The following is a 20,996-nucleotide window of genomic DNA, read 5'->3' as shown; positions in this document are numbered from 1 at the left end:
CTTAGCCGACTGACCCATCCAGGCGCCCCTTAAAACAATTATCTTGAGACACTTTATGAAATTCATAGACACTATAACCTTCTGACACATACAATTTTTTTTTTTTTACTTTGTGTGTGTTTTATTTTCCCAAATAGCTCCTGAACTCCTTGAAGACAGGAATAATATCTTTTTCAAAAAAATTTTTTTAAATGTTTATTTATTACTGAGAGACAGAGAGACACAGAGCGTGAGCAGGGAAGGGGTAGAGAGAGGGGGAGACACAGAATCGGAAGCAGGCTCCAGGCTCTGAGCTGTCAGCACAGAACCTGACACGGGGCTCGAACTCACAAACCGCGAGATCATGACCTGAGTCGAAGTTGGACGCTTAACTGACTGAGGCACCTGGGCGTCCCTTTTTTTCTTTTTTTTTTTTTTTTAATTGAGACAGAGGGCTCAAGTGAGCAAGGGCGGAGAGAGACTCCCACAAGGGGCAGGGGACAGACAGAAAGACAGAGAGAGAGGGAAGAGTGGCGCACCCAAAGCGGGGCTCACGTTCACCAGAAGCAGGGCTCGTGCTTACCCAATGCGAGACTTGATGTGAGACTCCCTGCGAGACTCAAACTCACAAACGGCGAGATCATGACCCGAGCCAAAGTCAGATACTTAACTGACTGAGCCACCCAGGCACCCAGGGCTATAGTATCTTTAATACATTTTAGTATCTCTTTCAATGCATTTCTTTTTTCTTGTTTCTCATTTTTAAAAATATTTATTTACTTTTGAGAGAGAGAGAGAGAGAGCGTGTGCACAAGTCAGGGAGGGGCAGAGAGAGAGGGAGACACGGAACCCAAAGCAGGCTCTAGGCTCCAAGCTGTCAGCACAGAGCCCGATGCAGGGCCCGAACCCATGAACCATGAGATCATGATCTGAGCCAAAGTCGGATGCTTAGCCCACTGAGTCACCCAGGTGCTCCTCCCTCAATGCATTTCATGTAGTATGTGTTCAATAACGTGTCCTTCTTACGATTACTATTGAAAGGCAAGGCAACATACATACAAGTTGTTAGTTTCACTTCTACCATCATGTTAGTTTTTCCTGTCCTTGAGCCTCATACACATAGAATTATAATGTATGTCCTTTTTTGTGTCTGGCCTCTTTCAGAAGTGAGTGAATCTGTGAGATTCATCCATGTTGTTACATACTGGTCGTTGCTCTCCAATTGTGTAACTAGGCCATAACGTATTAATTCTCCTGTTGGTTTGGGTTGTTCCCACTCTGGGGCTATTACGAGCAAAGCTTTTATCAACATTTTTACACAACTCTTTTTGTGGACATTAATACGTACCTTCTTTGGTGAGATAGCCCATAGCTGAACCATAGAGTAAATGTATATTCAGCTTGAGTAAATACTGCTATACTTGAACTGTATTTATAAAGGAGAAAAAGACAAATAAACTCTATTTGAAATATGTGCTTAAGGGGTACCTGGGTGGCTCAGTTGGCCCAGGTCATGATCTCTCCGTTCGTGGGTTTGAGGCCCGCGTCAGGCTCTGTGCTGACAGCTCAGAGCCTGGAGCCTGCTTCGGATTCTGTGTCCCCCTCTCTCTCATCCATGCTCTGTCTCTCTCTTTCTCAAAATAAATAAACATTTAAAAAAGTTTACATATGTACTTAAGGGGTGCCCGGGTGGTTCGGTCAGTAAAGCGTCCAATCTCTGATTTTGGCTCAGGTCATGATCTCGTGGTTCATGGGTTCAAGCCCCAAAAGAGCTCTGTACTGACAGCTTGGAGCCTGCTTGGGATTCTCTGTCTCCCTGTTTCTCTGTCCCTCCCCCGCTCACACACCCCTTCTCTTTCTCTCTCTCATTCAAAAATAAATAAATAAACATTAAAAGAAAAGGAAAGAAGTACTTAAATATGCAAATGTTAAGGTGTGATTTTCCTAGAAGATATAAGGGAAGAGTCAGAGATTTACATCTACTTGCAATGACATAGTTTGGATTTATGAGAAGACAATTATAATATGAACAAACGTTGAACTTGTTTCTTTATATTTGATAATTTGAAAGAGGTATGTGTATATATACTCAGCCTTTTGACATATATTTAGAATCACAGTGAACGAGGCAGCTACGGTGCAGCCTTATAGGTTTTACTATAAGGGATGCCTTCAGTGAGGGGTATTTTCCAAATATAGTGAGCAGCTCTTGGGAGAGATCCAAAGAAAACAAAACACAGTCTTCCTGCAATGTAAATAATGGTTGAATTCCTGGAAAATTTGGCGCAGATTAACAGCAAGCAAGATATATCTTAAAAAAATTTTTTTAATGTTTATTTATCTTTGACAGAGAGAGACAGAGAGAGACAGAGAGACAGAGAGAGAGCATGAGCGGGGGAGGGACGCTGAGAGAGAGAGAGACACAGAATCGGAAGCAGGCTCCAGGCTCCAAGCTGTCAGCACAGAGCCCAACGCAGGGCTTGAACTCATGGACAGTGAGATCGTGACCTGAGCCGAAGTCAGATGCTCAACTGACTGAGCCACCCAGGCGCCCCATCAAGCAAGATATATCTTGAGTTTACATGTAAAATGAAGTTAGATTTTTGGCATGTATTGTTAGATGTCTAGTAGGGACACTGACAGGCCACTTGGGTATAAGAAAATTATTCTTCATGCAGGACAATATTACACATAGCAGGATGGCTTGGCCCTCACCCTGTAAAGGCCCTGCCTTCACTCACAGTGAGATTCAAAACCCCCACAAACTTCCAAAATGACGATAGGGGGCAGTATCACCCCATTGAGAACCACTGTCCAAGCAAGACCTCTTTTGTCCAATATGGTCAACAATAGCCATCTGTGGTTTGTTATATATTAAATGAAATTAGAAGTCCAGTTTTTCAGTCATACTAGCTACATTTCAAGTGCTTAAAAACACACGTAGCAAAAACTTCCCACAGAGAAAAGCCCAGATCCATATGGTTTCACTGGTTAATTCTGCAACTACTTAAAGAATTAATAGTAGTTCTTCACAAACTCTTCCAAAAAATAGAAAAAAGAATACTTCCCAACTCATTAAATGAGGTCAGCATCACCCTGATACCAAAAACTAGAAAAAAAATGACATAAGAAAATTACAGACTAATATCTCTTATAAATAGAGACACAAAATCCTCAACAAAACACTAGAAAATCTAATATACAAACTGTGACCGAGCGAGATTTATTAGGAATACGAAGTTGTGAGGGGGGTGCCTGGGTGGCTCAGTCAGTTAAACATCTGACTCTTGATTTTGGCTCAGGTCACGATCTCACAATTCTTAGGTTCAAGTCCCTCATCGGGCTCTGCGCTGAAAGTATGGAGCATGCTTGTGACTCTGTCTCTCTCTGCTCCTCCCCTACTCACTCTCTTTCTCTTTCTCAAAATAAATAAATACACATTAAAGAAAAAATGAATCAATGTAATACACCATATCAATAAAAGACAAAAACCACACGATCATCTCAATAGATGTGAAAAAAAGAGCATTTGACAAGATGCAAAACATCTTCATGATAGAAACACTTTGCAAAGTAGGAACAGAAGGGAACTTCCTCAATATGATATATAGGACATCTACAAAAAATCCACAGCTAACATCATACTTAATGATGAAAGATTGAAAGCTTTCCCCCTAAAATCAGGAATAAGACAAGGAAGTCTACTCTTACCACTTCTCTTCCACGTTGTACTAGAGGTTCTAGCCAGGGCAATTAGGCAAAAAATTACATAAAGGACCGATTAGATAGGTTTGCAGACCTCGTATATAGAAAATCCTAAGCGATTCACCAAAAACTGTTGGAAGTAATATTGAGTTCAGCAAGGTTGGAGGGTAAAAGAGCAAAAGACAAAAAGCAATTGTATTTTTATACGTTTGTAGAGGCCAATCCCAAAAGGAAACTAGGAAAACAATTTCACTCACAAAAGCACCGAGAAAGAAGAAAATACTTAGAAATAAATTTAACAAAAGAAGTGCAAAATGTATACTTTGAAATTAGAAAGCATTGTTGAAAGAAAATAAAGTTCTAAGTAAGAGGAAATGCATCCCATGTTCATGGATCCAAAGAGTTAATATTGTTAAGTTGGCAATACTTCCCAAACTGATCAACAGGTTCAGTGCAATCCCTATCAAAATCGCAAGTTGGTTTCTATGCAGAGATTCATAAAACGTTTTTGAAAAAGAAGAACAACGTTAGGGGATTCACACCTCCCTATTTCAAAAACTCTCTACAAAACCACAGTAATCAAGACAGTGTTGTAATAGCATAAGAATAAGCATGTAGATCGATAGAATTGAATTGAGAGTCCAGAAATAAATCCCCAAATTTACAGTCAACTGATTTATAACAACTGATTTTCCAAAACAAATCAATAGGGAATCTTTTTTTTCTTTAAAAACATTTTTTTAAATGTTTACTTATTTTTGAGACAGGGAGAGATAGGGCGTGAGTGGGGGAGGAGCAAAGAGAGAAGGGAGACACAGAATCCGAAGCAGGCTCCAGGCTCTGAGCTGTCAGCACAGAGCCCGACATGGAGCTCGAACCCACAAACTGTGAGATCATGACCTGAACCTAAGTCAGACGCTTAACGGACTGAGCCACCCATGTGCCCTGGGAATCTTTTCAATAAATGGCGTTGGGACACCTGGATATCCACATGCAAAAGGATGAGGTTGGGCCCTGTGTTAGGGGTCCCCAAGACCATCCTCAAGTTCAATGATTCACTGGGAAGACTCATAGGACTCAGCATATAGTCATACTCACGGCTGAAAGAAAACAAGCCAAAAATCAGCAAAGGGAAAAGAAAGACACATGGAATGAAGTCCAGGGCAACCAGATACAAGATTCCAAGAGTCTTGTCCTGGTGAAAACACATATTTAATTCTCCCAACAATGAATTGTGACAACACCTATGAAATGTTGCCAACTAGGGAAATTCCAAACTTCTAGAAGGAAATCGGGTGTTCAGCAGAACCCATAGTGTTTGTACAAGCCTTTTAAGAAGTGTGTGCCCCTGGTAGCAATTAATGATGGGAATCCTCCTGAAACCTAAGTTCTCAAACTCCAACCACAGGCCAACCTTGCAAGCAGCCTTTTTACAAGGTTAGTCATTTGGGCCTGCTACGTTAACTCTTTTCTGGGCATACCCTTACCTCACATGACATGCAAATAAGAACTCAAAATGGACGAAAGACTTAAATGTAAGAGCCAAAACGATACAACTTTTAAAAAGAAATAGGGAGGGGCGCCTGGATGGCTCAGTCAGTTAAGCATCTGACTCTTGATTTGGCTCAGGTCATGATCTCACGGTTTGTGAGTTCAAGCCCCAAGTTGAGCTCCACACTGACAGTGCAGAGCCTGTTTGGGATTCTATCTCTCTCTCTCTCTCTCTCTCTCTCTCTCTCTCCTTCTGACCCTCCCCCCTCCATCTCAAAAATAAATAAACTTAAAAAAACAAACAAACACAGGGATAATTCTTCTTGACTGTAGCTTTGGCAATGCTTTCTTAACTATTTCACCAAAAGTCCAAGCAGCCAAAGGAAAAATAGATAAATTTGGCTTCATCAAAATTCAAAAGTGTTGTGCACCAAAGACATCATCAAAAAGGTAAAAAAAAGGAACACACGGAGGAGGAGAAAACATTTGAAAATCCTGCCTCTGATAAAGAATTTGTATCTAAGATACATAAAGAACTTAAAAAAAATTGTTTTAACGTTTATTTATTTTTTGAGACAGAGAGAGACAGAGCATGAACGGGGGAGGGTCAGGGAGAGGGAGACACAGAATCCGAAACAGGCTCCAGGCTCTGAGGCGTCAGCACAGGGCCCGACGTGGGGCTCGAACTCACGGACAGCGAGATCATGACCCGAGCCGAAGTCGGCCGCTTAACCGACTGAGCCACCCAGGCGCCCCAATACCTAAAGAACTTTTACAACTCAAACATTTTTTTAAATGGGCAAAGGACTTTTTTTCTCCAAAGAACATATACAAATGACCAATAAGTACATTAAAAGACGCTCAAAATCCTTAGCCATCAGGGAAATGCACATCAAAACCTCAGTGAGATACCATTTCACACCCACTAGGAGGCTATAATAAAGAACAAAAAAACAAACAAAACAGGAAAAGAGTAAATATTGGTGAAGATGTGGAGAATCAGAACCCTCACGCGTTACTGGTGGAACGTAAAATGGTATAGTCACTTTGGGTAACAGGCTGGCAGTTCCGTCATGAATTAAACAGAGTTACCAAGCGACCTACAGTGTTGTAGTCCCTGTTACTCAAGAGAAATGAAAACATATGTGTGCTCAAAAACTTGACCCAATGGGGCACCTGGGTGGCTCAGTCGTTTGGGCGTCTGACCTCGGCTCAGGTCATGATCTCGCGGTCTGTGAGTTCGAGCCCCGCGTCGGGCTCTGTGCTGACAGCTCAGAGCCTGGAGCCTGCTTCCGATTCTGTGTCTCCCACTCTCTCTCTCTCTCTTTCAAAAATAAACACACACACACACACACACACACACACAAACTTGACACAAATGCTTAGAGCAGCATTGTTCATAGTAGCAAAAAATTAAAATTAAAAAAAGGAAACGCGCTGGATTTCCATCAATGGACATGTGGATAAACAAAGCATTGTATGTCCACACAATGAAATAATATTATTCGGCCATAAAAAGGAATAAGATACTGATCCATGTTACAACATGGGTGACCCTTAAGAATATTACGCTAAGCGAAAGAAGCCAGTCACCGGGGCCACATGTTATATGATTCCATTCACACAAAATGCCCAGAATAGGGAAATCTATAGAGACAGGAAGTAGACTGGAAGTTTCTTAGGGCTGGTGGGGGTAGGGTGGGGATGGAAGGGTAGGGAGTGACAGCTACAGAGTACAGGATTCCTTTATGGGGTGATAAAGGTGTTCTAGAGTTGACTGTAATACGGGGCATACTTATCTTTGATTATACAGAAAACCGATTACAGTATACGGTTACGTGAAGCAATGTATATCTCAGTAAAGCTGTTAGAAACGTTTAGATAATCCAGATTGGATACGTTTGCACTCACTTAGCAAATGATCAAAAATGATTATACCCAGTGCTGAGGAGGGTGCTGTGAAGCACACACACTTGACAGGTGCACTAAACTGGTGAAACAAAACACCTTTCAGAAAATTATGTGGTTACGTATCAGCCCTCAAAGAACGCGCATCCTTCAAGTTTCACTTTTGAGAATCTACCCCAGAGCAATACTGTTATATACAGAAAAATCTAATGTAAAAGGGTTATGTTTAATAATAATAATAATAACAATAAATGGATACGAGACAAATGGCCAGCATTAATAGAACGATTAAATAAGCTGTAAAGGGCCACAGTGATGGAATACTATGTACCCGTCAAAATGAAACATATTTTTCTATCTAAAAAGTTCCTGGCCTTTCGAAGGACAAACTCATAAATTTGTGGAACCGAAAAGGAGGCTGAGGGAAGTCCTATTAAAAAAAAAAAATGTTTTAAAGGGGCACCTGGATGGCTCAGTGGGTTAAGCGTCTGACTTCACCTCAGGTCATGATCTCATGGTGAGTTCGAGCCCTGCATCAGGCTGTCTGCTGTTGGCACAAAGCCTCCCTTCAGATGCCCTGTTCCCCTCCCTCTGGGCCCCTCCCCTGCTCTCTCTCTCTCTCTCTCAAATAAACTTAAAAAAAAAAAAAAAGTGTGGTCCCAAGAACAACAGCATCAGCATTACCTACACGTAGGATAGAAATGCATATTCTTGGTCCCCACCCCACACTTCCTCAATCAGAGCCCTGGGGGTGGGCCCAGCAATCCGTATTTCAGTAGCCCTTTGGAGCACACTAAAGTGTGAGAACCACTGGCATAACGCAGTGTAACAGGAGAGGCAGGATTCCAACTGTAGCAGGATCAAAGCTAACACGTACTGAGTGCTGACTCTGCCTTCCCACGAGGTCATGTCGTTTCCACAACCATATTACGAGGGGTTGGAACTTCGGTTATTCCCATTGGACAAATCAGTAAACGGAAGTGCAGGATGAAGGTAATTGCCCGAGATCGTGAGTTATCGAATAGTAGAGCTGGGGCCCGCAGACCGGGCTTCTCTGCCTGCAAAGCCCACGCTATTAACCATCATGCTCACGTTTCGCTGAGCGTGGGCCCCAAACATCACAAGTAGTGATGGGATGGTCTCAGAGCGTACTTGGATGTTCACTTTGAACTCCGAGAGTTATGTACCGGTAGGTCTTCCTCGACTGAGGACGGGGTTCTGTTGTGATGAACCCATTAAGTTGAAACTATTTTAATTTGAAAATGCATGTGATACACCCAACCTACTGAACATCATGGCTTAGCCGAGCCTACCTGAAATGTGTTCAGAACACTTAGCCCAGCCTGCAGTGGGGCAAAGTCATCGAACGCAACATCTATTTTACAATAGAGTGTGGAATACCTCATGTGATTGATTGAATACCGTACTGAAAGTGACAAAATGGTTGTACGGGAACACAAGGGTTGTAGGTGAGTCTGTCGTTGACCCCGGCGATCGCGTGGCTGACTGGGAGCTGCGGATCGCCGCCACTGCCCCGCGTCACGAGAGGATAGCACCACGTATCGCCAGCCCGGGAAAAGATCAAAATTCCAAATTCCAGGGGCGCCTGGGTGGCGCAGTCGGTTAAGCGTCCGACTTCAGCCAGGTCACGATCTCGCGGTCCGTGAGTTCGAGCCCCGCGTCAGGCTCTGGGCTGATGGCTCGGAGCCTGGAGCCTGTTTCCGATTCTGTGTCTCCCTCTCTCTCTGCCCCTCCCCCGTTCATGCTCTGTCTCTCTCTGTCCCAAAAATAAATAAAAAAAAAATAAGTAAACATTAAAAAAAAGATATGATTTATGCATTTTAGTGTATAAAAATTATACCTAAAAAAAGGACTGTACAAAAATACTAGATTCTAGCTAATGCACATGCTGGAGCGTTTAATGTTTATTTATTTATTTTGAGTGAGAGAGAGAGAGAGCAGGGGAGGGGCAGAGAAAGAGGGAGAGAGAAGATCCCAAGCAGCCTCCATGCTGTCAGCATGGAGCCCGACATGGGGGCTGATCCCACAAACTGTGAGATTAGACCTGAGCCAAAATCAAGGGTTAGATGCTTAACTGACAGAGCCACCCAGGTGCACCTGCATGCTGATGTGTTTAGAGGGAAGTGTATTGGGGGCGCCTGGCTGGCTCAGTCCGCAAAGAATGCAACTCTCGATCTCAGGGTTGTGGGTTCGAACGCCACGTCGGCTATAGAGATCACTTTAAAATAAAATCTTGGGACGCCTGGATGGCTCAGTTGGTTAAATGTTCGACTCTTGATTTTGGCTCTGGTCATGATCTCCCGGTTCATGAGATTGAACCCTGTGTCAGGCCCTGTGCTGGTGGAGCCTGCTTGGGAGTCTCTCTCTCCCTCTCTCTCTCTGCCCTTCCCCCACTCTTCCTCTCTCTTTCTTAAAATAAATAAACTTTAAAAAATAAAATAAAATCTTAGAAACATAGGAGAAATATATGAAAGTCAGCCTCCTACTTTGAAATATGTCACAAAAATAAGATAGGCTGATTTGCATGGAGTGTTACATATGGGATAAAGTAATTCTAGCAAAAGGTTTACTGTGGAACCATGCTTACATGAATACGAATTCTCTCAACCTCCCTGTAGGCTTGAAAACTTACATGTTGGGGGGAAATGTATATATATATGGCCCCATACAGTGAATGAATGAATGAATGAATAAGGCCTCAAAGATGAAGTAGAAATCTGCTGAAATGCTTTCTTTATGCTCTCCTGCCTACATTCCAAAGTGGGTTTGTATTACTTCTGTAATAAAAGAAACATTTTTTTTCAACCAGAAAAAAATGGCACAGGAATCAATTGACAAAATAGGCATTTATTCCAAGGACATAATGCCGTGAAGAAACCCCCCAAGGCCAGCCTGGGAGTGGGAGAAAACGGCTCCCCCCCAGCTCAAGGGGGAACGGAACCTCGGTGCTTCTCTGCACCCCAGCCGTGCAGGGAAGCCTGGGGCGGAGCTCTGGGAACGAGCTCTGGGCTGTGGGCCCGCGGCCTGACTTGCCCGCCTGTCAGCGCAGGCCCAGATTAGTGTGACCAGTGCTCCAAGAAGCCAGAGTGTCAAGACAGATGACAAAGGAAGTCGTGCAGAGGCAGGGCCAGGAGCCCTGACAGGGAGATGCCCAAGGTGTCGGAGATACAGGCGGCCGCCATGGCAAATTCCCGGTGCTCATCACTCGTCTGGAGAGGGCAGAAAGCAGGGGTGAGGCTTCAGTCCTAGACACCCCTGCCCTGGCCTTCCCCAGCGAGGCTACCCACAACCCTCAGCCAGCTGGTGCTGACCTCCAGCGCAATGTTGTGGAAGGTGTTCACATAGGCAGCACCGCCCAGGAGTCCCTCATACAGAATGATCAGGAAGACGAGGTAGATGCTGGGCAGGAAGCTCAACCACACGTCCACCAGCAGGAAGGCCAGGTTGAAGCACTATGGATGCAGGAGGAGGGGAGGGCTGAGCCTGGGACCGGCGGCGGGCAGGGAGGCTGCGATCCCATCCAGTGGCCCCCGGTTCTGAGAGATGCTGAGAGGGCTGACGGGCCTGGATCACATCCCAGCACCCAGCTGGCCTACCAGACCCTGAGATCCGGGGTAAGCCTGCTCCCTGTCCCGTCCCAGCACCCGAGACCTCGTAGGTCTCTCCCCACTTCACCTTTGGTTCTGTCACGCCTGCTGCCTGGAGCGCTATTCCACCTTCCCCTCACTTGGGATCTCCTAGCCACCACTGTTCATGGCTCAGCTTGGATCAGGACCCCTCCCACCCCAGTGCCCTCCTCCCAAGGGCACGCTCCCCCCCCCCCCCCCCCTCCATTCTACCAGACTGAGGCTACACATGCACCAGCAGTTCTCAACCGGGTGCGATTTTGCCACCCAGGGGACATTGGGCAACATGTAAAGATGTTCTTGGCTGTCACGAGTGGGGACGGAGTAGGCAGAGGCCCAGCCCCCTGCAGGGCACGAACGGCCCCACGACAGAGGATGGTCCAGCCCCAAACGTCAACAGTGCCGAGGTTGAGAAACTCTGGCTAAAGTGTTCTCAGTTCTCTTACGAAGCTTCTCCGACCCCACCCAAGGAGGTAGGTCCCTCCTGTGTGCTCCAGTCCTTCAGAGGATCCCCAGTGCCCCAGGTCTGAGCACACAAGGTTGCCTCCCCAGTGGGTAGGCCACCGTGGCAGCTCACAAGGTTGATGTACATACACCTGGGGGTGTGGTGACCCACATAGACCTTGCCCTCAGAGGTTCTCATTCATGAAGTCTGAGGTAAGCTCAGAGACCTGCATGGAAAAGAACACACCCAGTAGGGGCGCCTGGGTGGCTCCGTCGGTTGAGCGTCCGACTTCAGCTCAGGTCATGATCTCACAGTTCATGGGTTCGAGCCCTACATCGGGCTCTGTGCTGACCGCTCAGAGCCCGGAGCCTGCTTCAGATTCTGTGTCTCCCTCTCTCTCTGCCCCTCCCCTGCTCACTGGCATGTGCACACTCGCTCTCTCTCAAAATAAGTAAATAAATAAACTTAAAAAAAAAAAAAAAAAAAAAAAAAAAGGACAGCTAAAATCGCAAGCCACCCATTTCAGTGGCATCTACTGAGTTCAGAATTGTTGACGCAGTGCTTTGGCACTTTGGGGGTACATAGCCCTGGGTTCGCAGTACTGCTCAGACCAACAGAGAAGCTGGAGGCCATTCACATGGCGTCGTCATAACCCGGAAGTGCAAAATCTTCACTTGCCCTATATCTCGTTATCCGAGGCGTGAGCTCAGCTTATTAAAAAGGACTTTCCTGTACTAACCAAAGATGTATTTTGAGAGTTACCTTCAGGGGCTGTAGACACATGACCTTGAAAATGAGTTACCTCCAGGAGCTGTAGACACATGACCTTGAAACAGCGAAGGCTGGTTATGTGAAGCTACTTGGGTTAGACCGTTGGGAGTGGATGGTGTTTGTGCACTTAACGCTGTAATACTTTTGCTGTGGGAAGTCAAAATTTGCTCGCCAGCCTTGAGGTCAATAGCCTGTTGACTATGACATCACCGATTCTATCACAATGAACCATCCAGAATAAAAGAATGGTACATTTTTCTTTATCCTTAGAAACGTTATTTGAAACCCTGTGTCTCTGCACGAGGCTTGTGGAAATAACCACTAAGTGAGTGCTTCTAATGGGTTAAAACAGAATACAAAATCTCATTTTCTTCTTCTTCTTCTCACCTCTATTTCCTACGACTGCCCTGACAAGTAGGTGTTGGCCACACCCGATTTATAGAGGAGGCACTCTAGGCTCAGGCTGGTGTAGAGACCGGCCCTAAGTCACCCAGCTACAGAGTACACAAGCTGGGATTTGCACCCAGGTTTGCCAGGCTGCTGAGGCCACGCGTTTTACGCAGAGCCGGAGCCCTGCTGGCCTTCTGTCCCCCGGGCCCAGAACCTGAGGGTGAGCAATAAATAATTCCTGCTGAGGGAGGGAAGCCTGGGGTCTGGGAAGCCGGGAGCTACGGTGGGAACAGAGGGAGGGCTGGGCTCGGTACCTGCAGCAGGGCCAGGACCCACGTGAAGCGGATTCGACAGCAGCGGAGAGAAGAGCGGGACACAAAGACGCCGGCCTGGTAGAGCATCTGGTACCTTCGGTGGAGGCAGGGAGTAGGAGGAAGCCCTTCCGGGTGCCGCCCCCAGCCCCCTGCCCGTCCTGCCGCCACACCCTCGCCCTTCTTACCAGCGGTACTGCTGAGCGTGAGTCAGGGACGTGTTCCGGAAGAACAGGAGCTCAAACTGCAGCAGAGAGCAGACAGGGCAGACAGTCAGAGACACGTGGGGCCCCGCCTCCGTTGCTACTCTCCCCCCCCCCCCCCCCCCAGCAGCCCTCACTCACAAGCCCCTGATTGATGAAATACTCCGCAAAGTAGACCAGGACCAAGGGGACGATGTACCACAGCAGGCCCTGGAAGGGTCAGAAGCTGTAAGTGGCAGGCTGGCAGGCGGGCACTGGCCACGGGGGACCCGCCACCATCCATACCTTGAACACGGTCCACCTTTCCTGAAGGGAGAGGTTCGAGCTGGAGTCTGCAGGGGAACAGGGAGAGAAGGGCAGGTGAGGCTGGCACGTTGACTCGGCAGAGGGTGCTGGTGTGCAAGAAACCAAGCACGCTCACGCTCACTGAGCGCGCTTAAATGCCACCGGACTGGGACTGTACAATTCAAAATGGTCAAATTGAGAGGCGCCTGGGGGGGGCTCAGTTGGTGAAGCATCTGACTTCCGGCTCAGGTCATGATCTAATGGCTTGCGAGTTCGAGCCCCGCGTCGGGCTCTGCGCGGACAGCTCGGAGCCTGGAGCCTGCTTCCGATTCTGTGTCTCTTCCTCTCTCTGTCCCTCCCCTGCTCGTGCTCTGTCTCCCTCTCCCCCTCTCAAAAATAAACATAAAAAAATGGTGAAATCGGTAAACTTCACGTTAGCTCTGTTTTACCACTGCTTAGAAAGAAAGAAAGAAAGAAAGAAAGAGAAGGAAAGAAGCCGGTGAGACGTCTTCACAGCTCATGTATACAGCTCAAAGGCTACACACTCCATCCCAGCCAAGCTGGCCCCTCCTTTCCGTTTCTTGAACATCCAAGCTCATTCCCACCACAGGGTTTTAGAATTTGCTGCTCCCTCTGCCTGCAACCTGTTCACCCCGACATCCATAAGGCTGACACCTGGTCATTGAAATTTCAGCCCAAGGACACTGCCTCAAAAAGGCCTTCCGAACCACCTTCTCTACGCAGGACCCTTCTCTGTTTCCCCCCCAGTTCCCAGCAGCAAAACCGCTTTACGTCCGGCCAGCACTTACCAATGCTTGAAAACAACACGTTTCCGATTCAGCTGCTTCTTCACGAATCTCCCCCCTTTCCTATGTCAGTCACCTGGTACCCCCAGCAAGTGCTCAATGAGAGCACTTCTTGAATAGATGAACGCAAATGATTCTTACCGTAACCAGCACATCCATTCCCCCCCCTTCCTGACCGGGTCCACCGTAGACAGCAAAGGCTAAAACCCAGTGAGAGAGACAGTGACGGCTCTGCATCTCTTACCTGACTTCGCCTCGGGGGCCTCGCTGTTTATCAGGGGCTGCCGGGCTGATGTCTCTGCCTCTTCCTCCCCTCCAGGGTCCTGGGGCTCGGGAGATGTGAGCAAAAAGAAATAGCTAGGAGAGGGTGGGATGAAGGTAAGACCAGAGAGGCCGCTCCCTCCCAGGGCACCACCCCCTCCACCCATCATTGCCACAGCCCCCCATCCCGTGCCAGAGATGATCGCTCTAGCTACCGTGTGTTACACATTCATTCAACTTTTCAAATTTCCGTCACTTCTAATATGCCATATCTACACTCCTCCTATATATAATTTTTTTTTTTTTTTGCTTGTTATTTTCCTTTAAATTGATTCCCTTTTTCTACGTGGCCTTGTTCTAAGCATTAATATGTGGATAACAGATTGGATTGGCTAGTTTAAATTTTTTTCCTAATACACTCAAAATTAATCAAGTAAGGGTCCCCCCCACCCCGCCCCCCGCAAATCATCTTGGGATCCACACTGTATCAGAGGCTTCACACACATCACCTCATGAAGACACAAGGAGAACTACCGCCATTTAAGATATGGGGAAACTGGGGCGCATGGATGACTCAGTTGGTTAAGCATCTGACTTGGGCTCACATCATGATCTCACGGCTCGTGAGTTCGAGCCCCGCCTCGGGCTCTGTGCTGACAGCTCGGAGCCTGGAGCCTGCTTCCGATTCTGTGTCTCCCTCTTTCTCTGCCCCTCCCCTCCTTGCGCTCTGTCTCTCTCTCTGTCTCTCTCTCAAAAAACAAGTAAACATTTAAAAAATTTTAAAAAAAATGATACAGGGAAACTGAGGGCCGGAGAGGTGAAACACCTTGCCCCACACTACATCGCTAGCAAGTGGCGGCTCCAGAACTCAAACCAGGCCCATCAGAGTCCAGAATCCACATCCCCTCTTTACAAGGCAGCCAGGATGGGAAGACTGGGAGCAGGGTCTAGTTCTCTCCCCTGACCCATCACCCTCCCAGCCCAGGCAGCCTACCTGGCCAGCAGCAGGGCGGGGATACCCAGCATGGACAGCAGGGTGTGCTGGGGGGAGAGGCCAGCCTGGGTGAGGCCCAGGTAGGACAACGCTCCCAGCAGCCCTGCTCCCCCGGTTCCTGAGGACCACCAGGAGATCACGGCCCTGAGAGGAACACAAGGGTTGAGGAAGGACCAAAGCCAGCACCGGGAGGTCCTCTCCCCGACTCCCTGCTCTGCCTGCTTACCTGGGGTAGAAGGCGGTGAGCGAGAGGAAGGTGACCTCCCCCAGACCTGACGAGATGCTAGCCAAGACCACACCTGGGGGGGGGGGAGTGGGGGACAAGCATGGCAGTGACCACACCCAGCCTCCCTGATATCTCCGGTCCCCTGAGGTGTCTGGCCAGGGCCTCCTCTGCATCAGCTCAGCGGAGCTAAAAACAGATCCCTTGGGCAGGCGGGCTTCAGACTTGGAGTAGAACCAACCCGCTCCCCCCGCACATCCGCTCACAGGGAATGGTACCTCCATCTGCCCAGTTATCAACTCCGGAGCAAGAACTCATCTCTGATGCCTTGGCCGTCATGGAGTCTTGGTGACTGCTCGTCTTGAGCTCCCGGTGTTCCATCCGTTCCCTCCTATCTCCCCACCCCCCAACCCCTCCAAAATGACCCCATCCCCCCTCTCCTGCCTGTGACAGTCCTGGCAGGCTTCTGAGAGTTACACAAACAATCCCTTTTCTCGGGGAAGCTGGGGAGACTACCCCACAATGCTCAGTTTCGGTTCCTCTGGGTTCCCCACCTGACACAAAACCTCACACTCACCACACAGGCTGGTCCCCACTGAATGAGAAAAGGCAACCAGGATGAAGCTTCCCGCAGAACAAATCCCGCTGACGAGCACCCGGGGGCTGAGGGGGAGAGGTATAGCGAGAGAAGAAGAGGGTCAGCTTCCGCCCGCAACTCCCCAGCCCTCCTGGCCTCCCCACTCTCAGATCCCACCTGCCCTTCCTCCCACCACCCCCACCCGGACCTGTAGGGCAACAGATGAAGACCAAGAGGGGCCAGCAATTTGATGACGAGGGTGGGGAGGATGTCGGCCAGGAGCACCGCCTGGAACGGGAGAACACATTGAGACCCCAGATGGTCCCAGGCACAAACCTCCCAACCAAGTGGCCAAGGAAAGACACACACCAGCCGGGTCGACCCACTACAAACACAGGCCCTGAAGTCAGACAGCTCTGGGTTCGAGTCCCAGCTCTGTTGCTCCTTAGCTAGGAGTCAACAAGACATTCACACTCTCCGAGTTTCAGTTTCCTCGTCTGGAAAATGGGGGATGGTTATAGCGCCTAGCTCGAAGCACTGCTGTGTGCATTAAATGAGCCAATGTAGGCCACACACAGAAAAGGCTCAGTAAATGGTCTTGATTATTATAATCACGACAGTTGCAGCTGGGTGCTTGGGGTGGGGGTGCGGGGCAGGAGGAGACCAGATGGGTACTCACAGCCGTGGAGACAGAGTTGCAGTCAAATCGAGATGAACTATTGCGGGTGGTGGGCGCTGGGTCTGGGTCTACCTGATAAAAGAGAAGAGTCTTTTACCCAGGGAGGCAAGAGGAGAGACCAAAAGGGCCCGACTCCATTCCCAGCTCAGCCCTAACTTGAAGGACGGCTTTGGCTCCGTGCTGTACTCTTGGGACCTGGCTTTTTCTATGTGCACAACAGGCAGGGTGAGGTGGCCGTGGAAACCTTAAACTAAGGACCCGAAGGCCAAAGATGGCCCTGTAAATGGGCTCTACTTGGGTAACACATTCAGGAGCTTTCATTTTTAAAGATTTCCGTTTCCAGAAAAGCTGATCTTGGACCGAATTCCCTGTGGGGCCTGTAAGGAGGTGGCTGCTGGCCTTTGGCGTGCATCCCCTCGCTCATCATAGACAAGAGGGTCTCAACGGGAGGTGATTATAGCCCCCAGGGAACATTTGGCGATGTCTGGGGACATTCTTGTCTCAACTGGAGAACTGGGGGGGCGGGGGGGGGGGATGCTACTGGTATCTAATGGGTAGAGGCCAGGGATGTTGCTAAACACCCTACAATGCACAGAAAGCCCCACAACAGAGAATTCTCCAGCCTAAAATGTTCAGTGCTGGGGTTAAAAAAACCCTACCAGGGCCCCACCCAGCCAAAATTTGAGTTTGGACACCTGGCACCAGTTGATTCTTAAAAACCCTTCTCACTCTTGAGGTCTGGGAGATTGGGAACTTTAGTCCTCTTGCCCCAACCCTTGGCTACCCCATTCCCTGAGTTTTTCAAAGAGGCCCCTGCCCTAGGTTGAGTTCTTTATCTTCCCATAATGACTAAATATGGTGGCGGTGATAGAGAGGGTCACTTACACGGCTTTGGTTCCCGGATGCCCTCTGGTGGCTAAGGATGTCATGGGCGGCGCTGAGCATCACCACATAGGAAAAGTTGTTGCAAAGGCCCAGGAGCCTGGAGTGAGCATTATAGACCTTTTGTTTCTTCAGTTTTATTGAGATATAACTGACACAGAAGAACACATCCCAGCCTCCTTCCAGGCTTACAATCTACCCACAGTCCTAGCACCAAATCTCCCCTTCTTGTGGCCTTCAGTCAGCTCCCTTGTTTTTCTCTGTCACTAGCCCCCCCCCCCCCCCCCCCCCCCCCGCCATCTCCATTCAATGTTAGGGCTAGAAATAACAGGCTTTGGGAGGCAGACTTGGGTCCACATCTTATCTCTCCCAGGAAGAGAAGGAAGTCGTCCTTGATGCCTGTCTCCTCCAAGCTTCCACCATGATTCAGTTCCTGGGACTATTCTCATCCACTGATCCACAGTCTCTGACGTGCTGGGACAGTAGAAAGATCCCGGAGCTTGAAGCTCGGAAGGATCACGTTCAGATCCCAAGCCTGCTGCTTCCTACTTGAGTGGCCTTGGTCTCCTCATGGGTAAATGAGGATACAAGTTTCTCTTCTCACTGCCTCACAGGGGGCTGCAGGGATGAAAGCAAGATAATACCAAAGTCCTTTATGACCCATGAAGAATCTTTTTTGCTTAGTCTCATTTCCCAGAGCCACACTCAGTGATGGGAAAGGAACTGGGCCAAGAGCCAGAGAGTTCACGTGCTCCTTCCACAAGCCTACAAAGTGGTACTACTGTTCTCATCTTGCTGCTGTGAAACCGAGGTTCAGAGAGGTTACGAGACTCTTCCAGAGTCACGTGGGAAGTCACTTCCAACCCAGTGTGCCACCCAAGCCCTCCATGGTCAGGTTAGTGCTAGAAGCATTTCCCAGAGCTCAATATTTGAATGATTCCAGGAGGTAGGTGGATGATCTTTTAAAAAGCAGGCATGTGCTTTTTAAAACATGCATTGGGAGCAATACTGGCTTTCCGTCTAGAATAGTGATTTAAAGTTTTCTTTAAAGAAACACATGCATTTACAAATCTAAAGCCTGACTTGCTTGAAGTAAAACACGAAGTAGTCCTACAGGTGAAATGAGGCTCTGGCCAAAATAAGAAGGTGGTAAGTAAATGAATAAAGTCTGGGAACTTTACCCGCAGCCTTGGGCAAACCAACTGGCTCAGTAAATATTTGTGAATTCAGCTCCTTTTTCAGAGCTCAATTTTTTCCTCCTCAGCTCTTTCTTCCTGTTGCTTCCCCTCTTCCCACCGCATTTTTACTTCTGCTGAACTCTTCGGGCCACTCACCAGAAACCCATCGCGTTCTTCCAAAGGGCTCCCTGACGGTCTAACAGACGGGGCCGAGGTTCGGGGGCGGTCTCCTCCCCTGGGAAGGCGAGAAGAAGCGAGCATGACCTCCACCCCACTCGCAGGTGCACGAAGGCCCCACGGGGCTCCTCCCGGGGCCGAGCCAGCGCCCGAGGCCCGAGTCTGGTGGGGACAGAGGCTGTCACTCTCAGGAGGGCGCGTAGAAATACGCACCCTCGGAATCCAAAAGGCGCCGCCGCGAGCCCGCACAGCCTCCCATGGCATCAAGTTCAGATCCCGCGAAGGGTTCAAAGTCAGCGAGAGTCCAGGCTTGGCTCTGACCCGGCGGATGAGGGTCTGCGACAGATGAGAAGGATCAACGCCCCACTGCCGGTCCCGGCTCCGGCTTCTCCGCCGCACTCGCGCCCGGCGACCCACCACGTTACCCCGGGCTCCATCTCGCGCCCTCGCACACCCCACCACGTCCCACCCGTGGGACTCCGCCCCCGCCCCCTTTAAAGCAGGGGGCTCTGCGGTCTGTACCTTTAAGAGCAGCTGCAAGTTCGGCCCCGAGGTACCGCAGGTGGGCGGCTCACGTGACAACACCAGCGGGTCCCTCATCACGTGCTTTTGGAGGTCACCACAACTTCCGGGTCCTCTCTCTGTCTTCGCTTTAGGCCTTCCCAGCCTCGGGGCGGGGGACAGAGAGAGGCCGGGAGAACCCTGGAACCGCTGGTTTAAAACTAGAGCGGGTAGGATCAGCAAAGAAGAGCCACGACATTAGACTAGCGGGGCGCAAGGTCTTGACCGTATCCTGCCAGCACTAGGCATGGCAGCAAGCGGCTTCAGCTCCTCTAGCGACCTTCAATTGCCAGAAATAAATATGGCCACCGGGTTACTCCCTTCTCTGTTTCTGGCTGGGAACAAAGACAGCCAGTTTCGGAGCATCCTTATTTTTATCTGTTGCCCTTAGATTGCTTCGGAACTGAAAATAAAGATAACACTCATCAAAGAGGATTTCTACCTATTGGCAATATCCAAAGCATTAAAGAGATCCCTTTCCCCAAATTATCCTAGAACTGAAGATTATCACAGAAATAGTCCCGCCTCCCCCCTCGCTTTACAGATGAGAAAACAAAAAAGGAAAATTGCTGGTGAAGACGCAAAGTGAGACCTAAACGTGACCTTAGAGACCTTTTTAGCCATAGGAAATAGAGCACCAGAGGCAGGTGTGTTTGGCTGAGCAGGCTGCTGGCAGAATTCCTGCCTGCATCGAGGATACTTAGACCTGACGAGTAATAAGGTCCAAGATTCTGATTCTGTGATCTCATCTAGTCCCTTTAATTGGAAATTTAGAAGATGGGGATTAGGGGAAGAGGTGTAGATCAAAGTCATTTCACATAGTCCCAAATAAGGAGTGATTATTCTCTTACCTTTCTCTAGGTAGTTAAGCAGCATCTGAATTTTCTTCACGGAGTCCTTCCCCTGCTAATCCCTTCTATGGGCTTCCACCAGCTGGTGCCCACCTCTACCAGCTCTTTCTCACCACCAAGTCCTCAGACTGCTGTTTGAAATGTGGCCCCCTTGGGCTGCTTCCCAGGTCACTCAACCAATGAAATATGGTGTCCTACTACGCTTGCGGTGCCCTAGAAACTCAGCAACATGTCATACATGGCCTCTGCCTTCAAGGAACTCACAAGAGGTTGAGAGGTAGACACAAATAACCACAACACGAAGCTTAGCCAAGTTTTGTTTTGCAAGAATGACTACAGATGAGGGAATGGACATTGGAGCCACCAGCCCGGCCCCTTCTTCCCCTTAGGGAAGCATTAATGACCCTGAAATGAGAAGCCAGAGCTCTTACCAACCCCTCTTCACTCCTACTCCTTGTCCCTAGGCAAAACAGGAACCACAAACCCCAGCTTCCTCTCACAGAGTGGCTGTGGCTTGTGGGGGAGACGGAAATGGCTGAGGTGTGAATACAAGACCTGAGTCATTTAAGCTGCAGTTGCCATGGCCCCCTCCCCCCTCCCCAATTCTGAGGTCTCCTGCTCCTACGTTTTTCTTTATGGCCTCCCTTCCCTTGCCCTTCGATTCCAACTATG

The 20,996-nt window shown here is 48.7% G+C and overlaps 1 protein-coding gene and 1 long non-coding RNA gene across 2 annotated transcripts; both read right to left on the bottom strand.

Annotated features, from left to right (window-relative positions):
- Positions 1 to 9,931: 9,931 nt before the first annotated feature.
- Positions 9,932 to 20,889, bottom strand: CLN3 (CLN3 lysosomal/endosomal transmembrane protein, battenin). The gene is made up of 17 exons (XM_058712137.1): positions 20,325 to 20,889; positions 19,435 to 19,634; positions 19,126 to 19,248; positions 18,892 to 18,970; positions 17,561 to 17,657; positions 16,676 to 16,747; positions 16,205 to 16,284; positions 15,997 to 16,082; positions 15,423 to 15,495; positions 15,197 to 15,340; positions 14,186 to 14,298; positions 13,136 to 13,182; positions 12,992 to 13,060; positions 12,836 to 12,891; positions 12,651 to 12,744; positions 10,416 to 10,556; positions 9,932 to 10,313 (listed from the first exon to the last, which is right to left on the bottom strand). Exons 3-17 carry the CDS (start codon positions 19,169 to 19,171, stop codon positions 10,194 to 10,196), a joined length of 1,317 nt encoding a protein of 438 aa, XP_058568120.1. The 5' UTR covers positions 19,172 to 19,248; positions 19,435 to 19,634; positions 20,325 to 20,889; the 3' UTR covers positions 9,932 to 10,193.
- Positions 11,680 to 12,644, bottom strand: LOC131501715 (uncharacterized). Its single transcript, XR_009256862.1, has 2 exons — positions 12,002 to 12,644; positions 11,680 to 11,961 (listed from the first exon to the last, which is right to left on the bottom strand). It is a non-coding gene; the product is annotated as an uncharacterized LOC131501715 (long non-coding RNA).
- Positions 20,890 to 20,996: the final 107 nt, after the last annotated feature.

Source organism: Neofelis nebulosa, chromosome 18 (genome assembly GCF_028018385.1).
Source record: "Neofelis nebulosa isolate mNeoNeb1 chromosome 18, mNeoNeb1.pri, whole genome shotgun sequence".
Lineage (NCBI taxonomy): Eukaryota > Metazoa > Chordata > Mammalia > Carnivora > Felidae > Neofelis > Neofelis nebulosa.
The sequence above is the reverse complement of the archived record's forward strand: the minus strand, read 5'-3'. Positions and strand labels throughout refer to the sequence as shown.

Coding starts and splice junctions, on each gene's coding strand:
- CLN3 (XM_058712137.1), bottom strand. CDS start 19,171: ATGGGAGGCTGTGCGGGCTCGCGGCGGCGCCTTTTGGATTCCGAGG. Junction 15,496..15,996: donor AGTGGGGACCAGCCTGTGTG/GTGAGTGTGAGG, acceptor CCCCCCCCCCAG/GTGTGGTCTTGGCTAGCATC. Junction 12,745..12,835: donor CACGCTCAGCAGTACCGCTG/GTAAGAAGGGCG, acceptor CCTCCACCGAAG/GTACCAGATGCTCTACCAGG.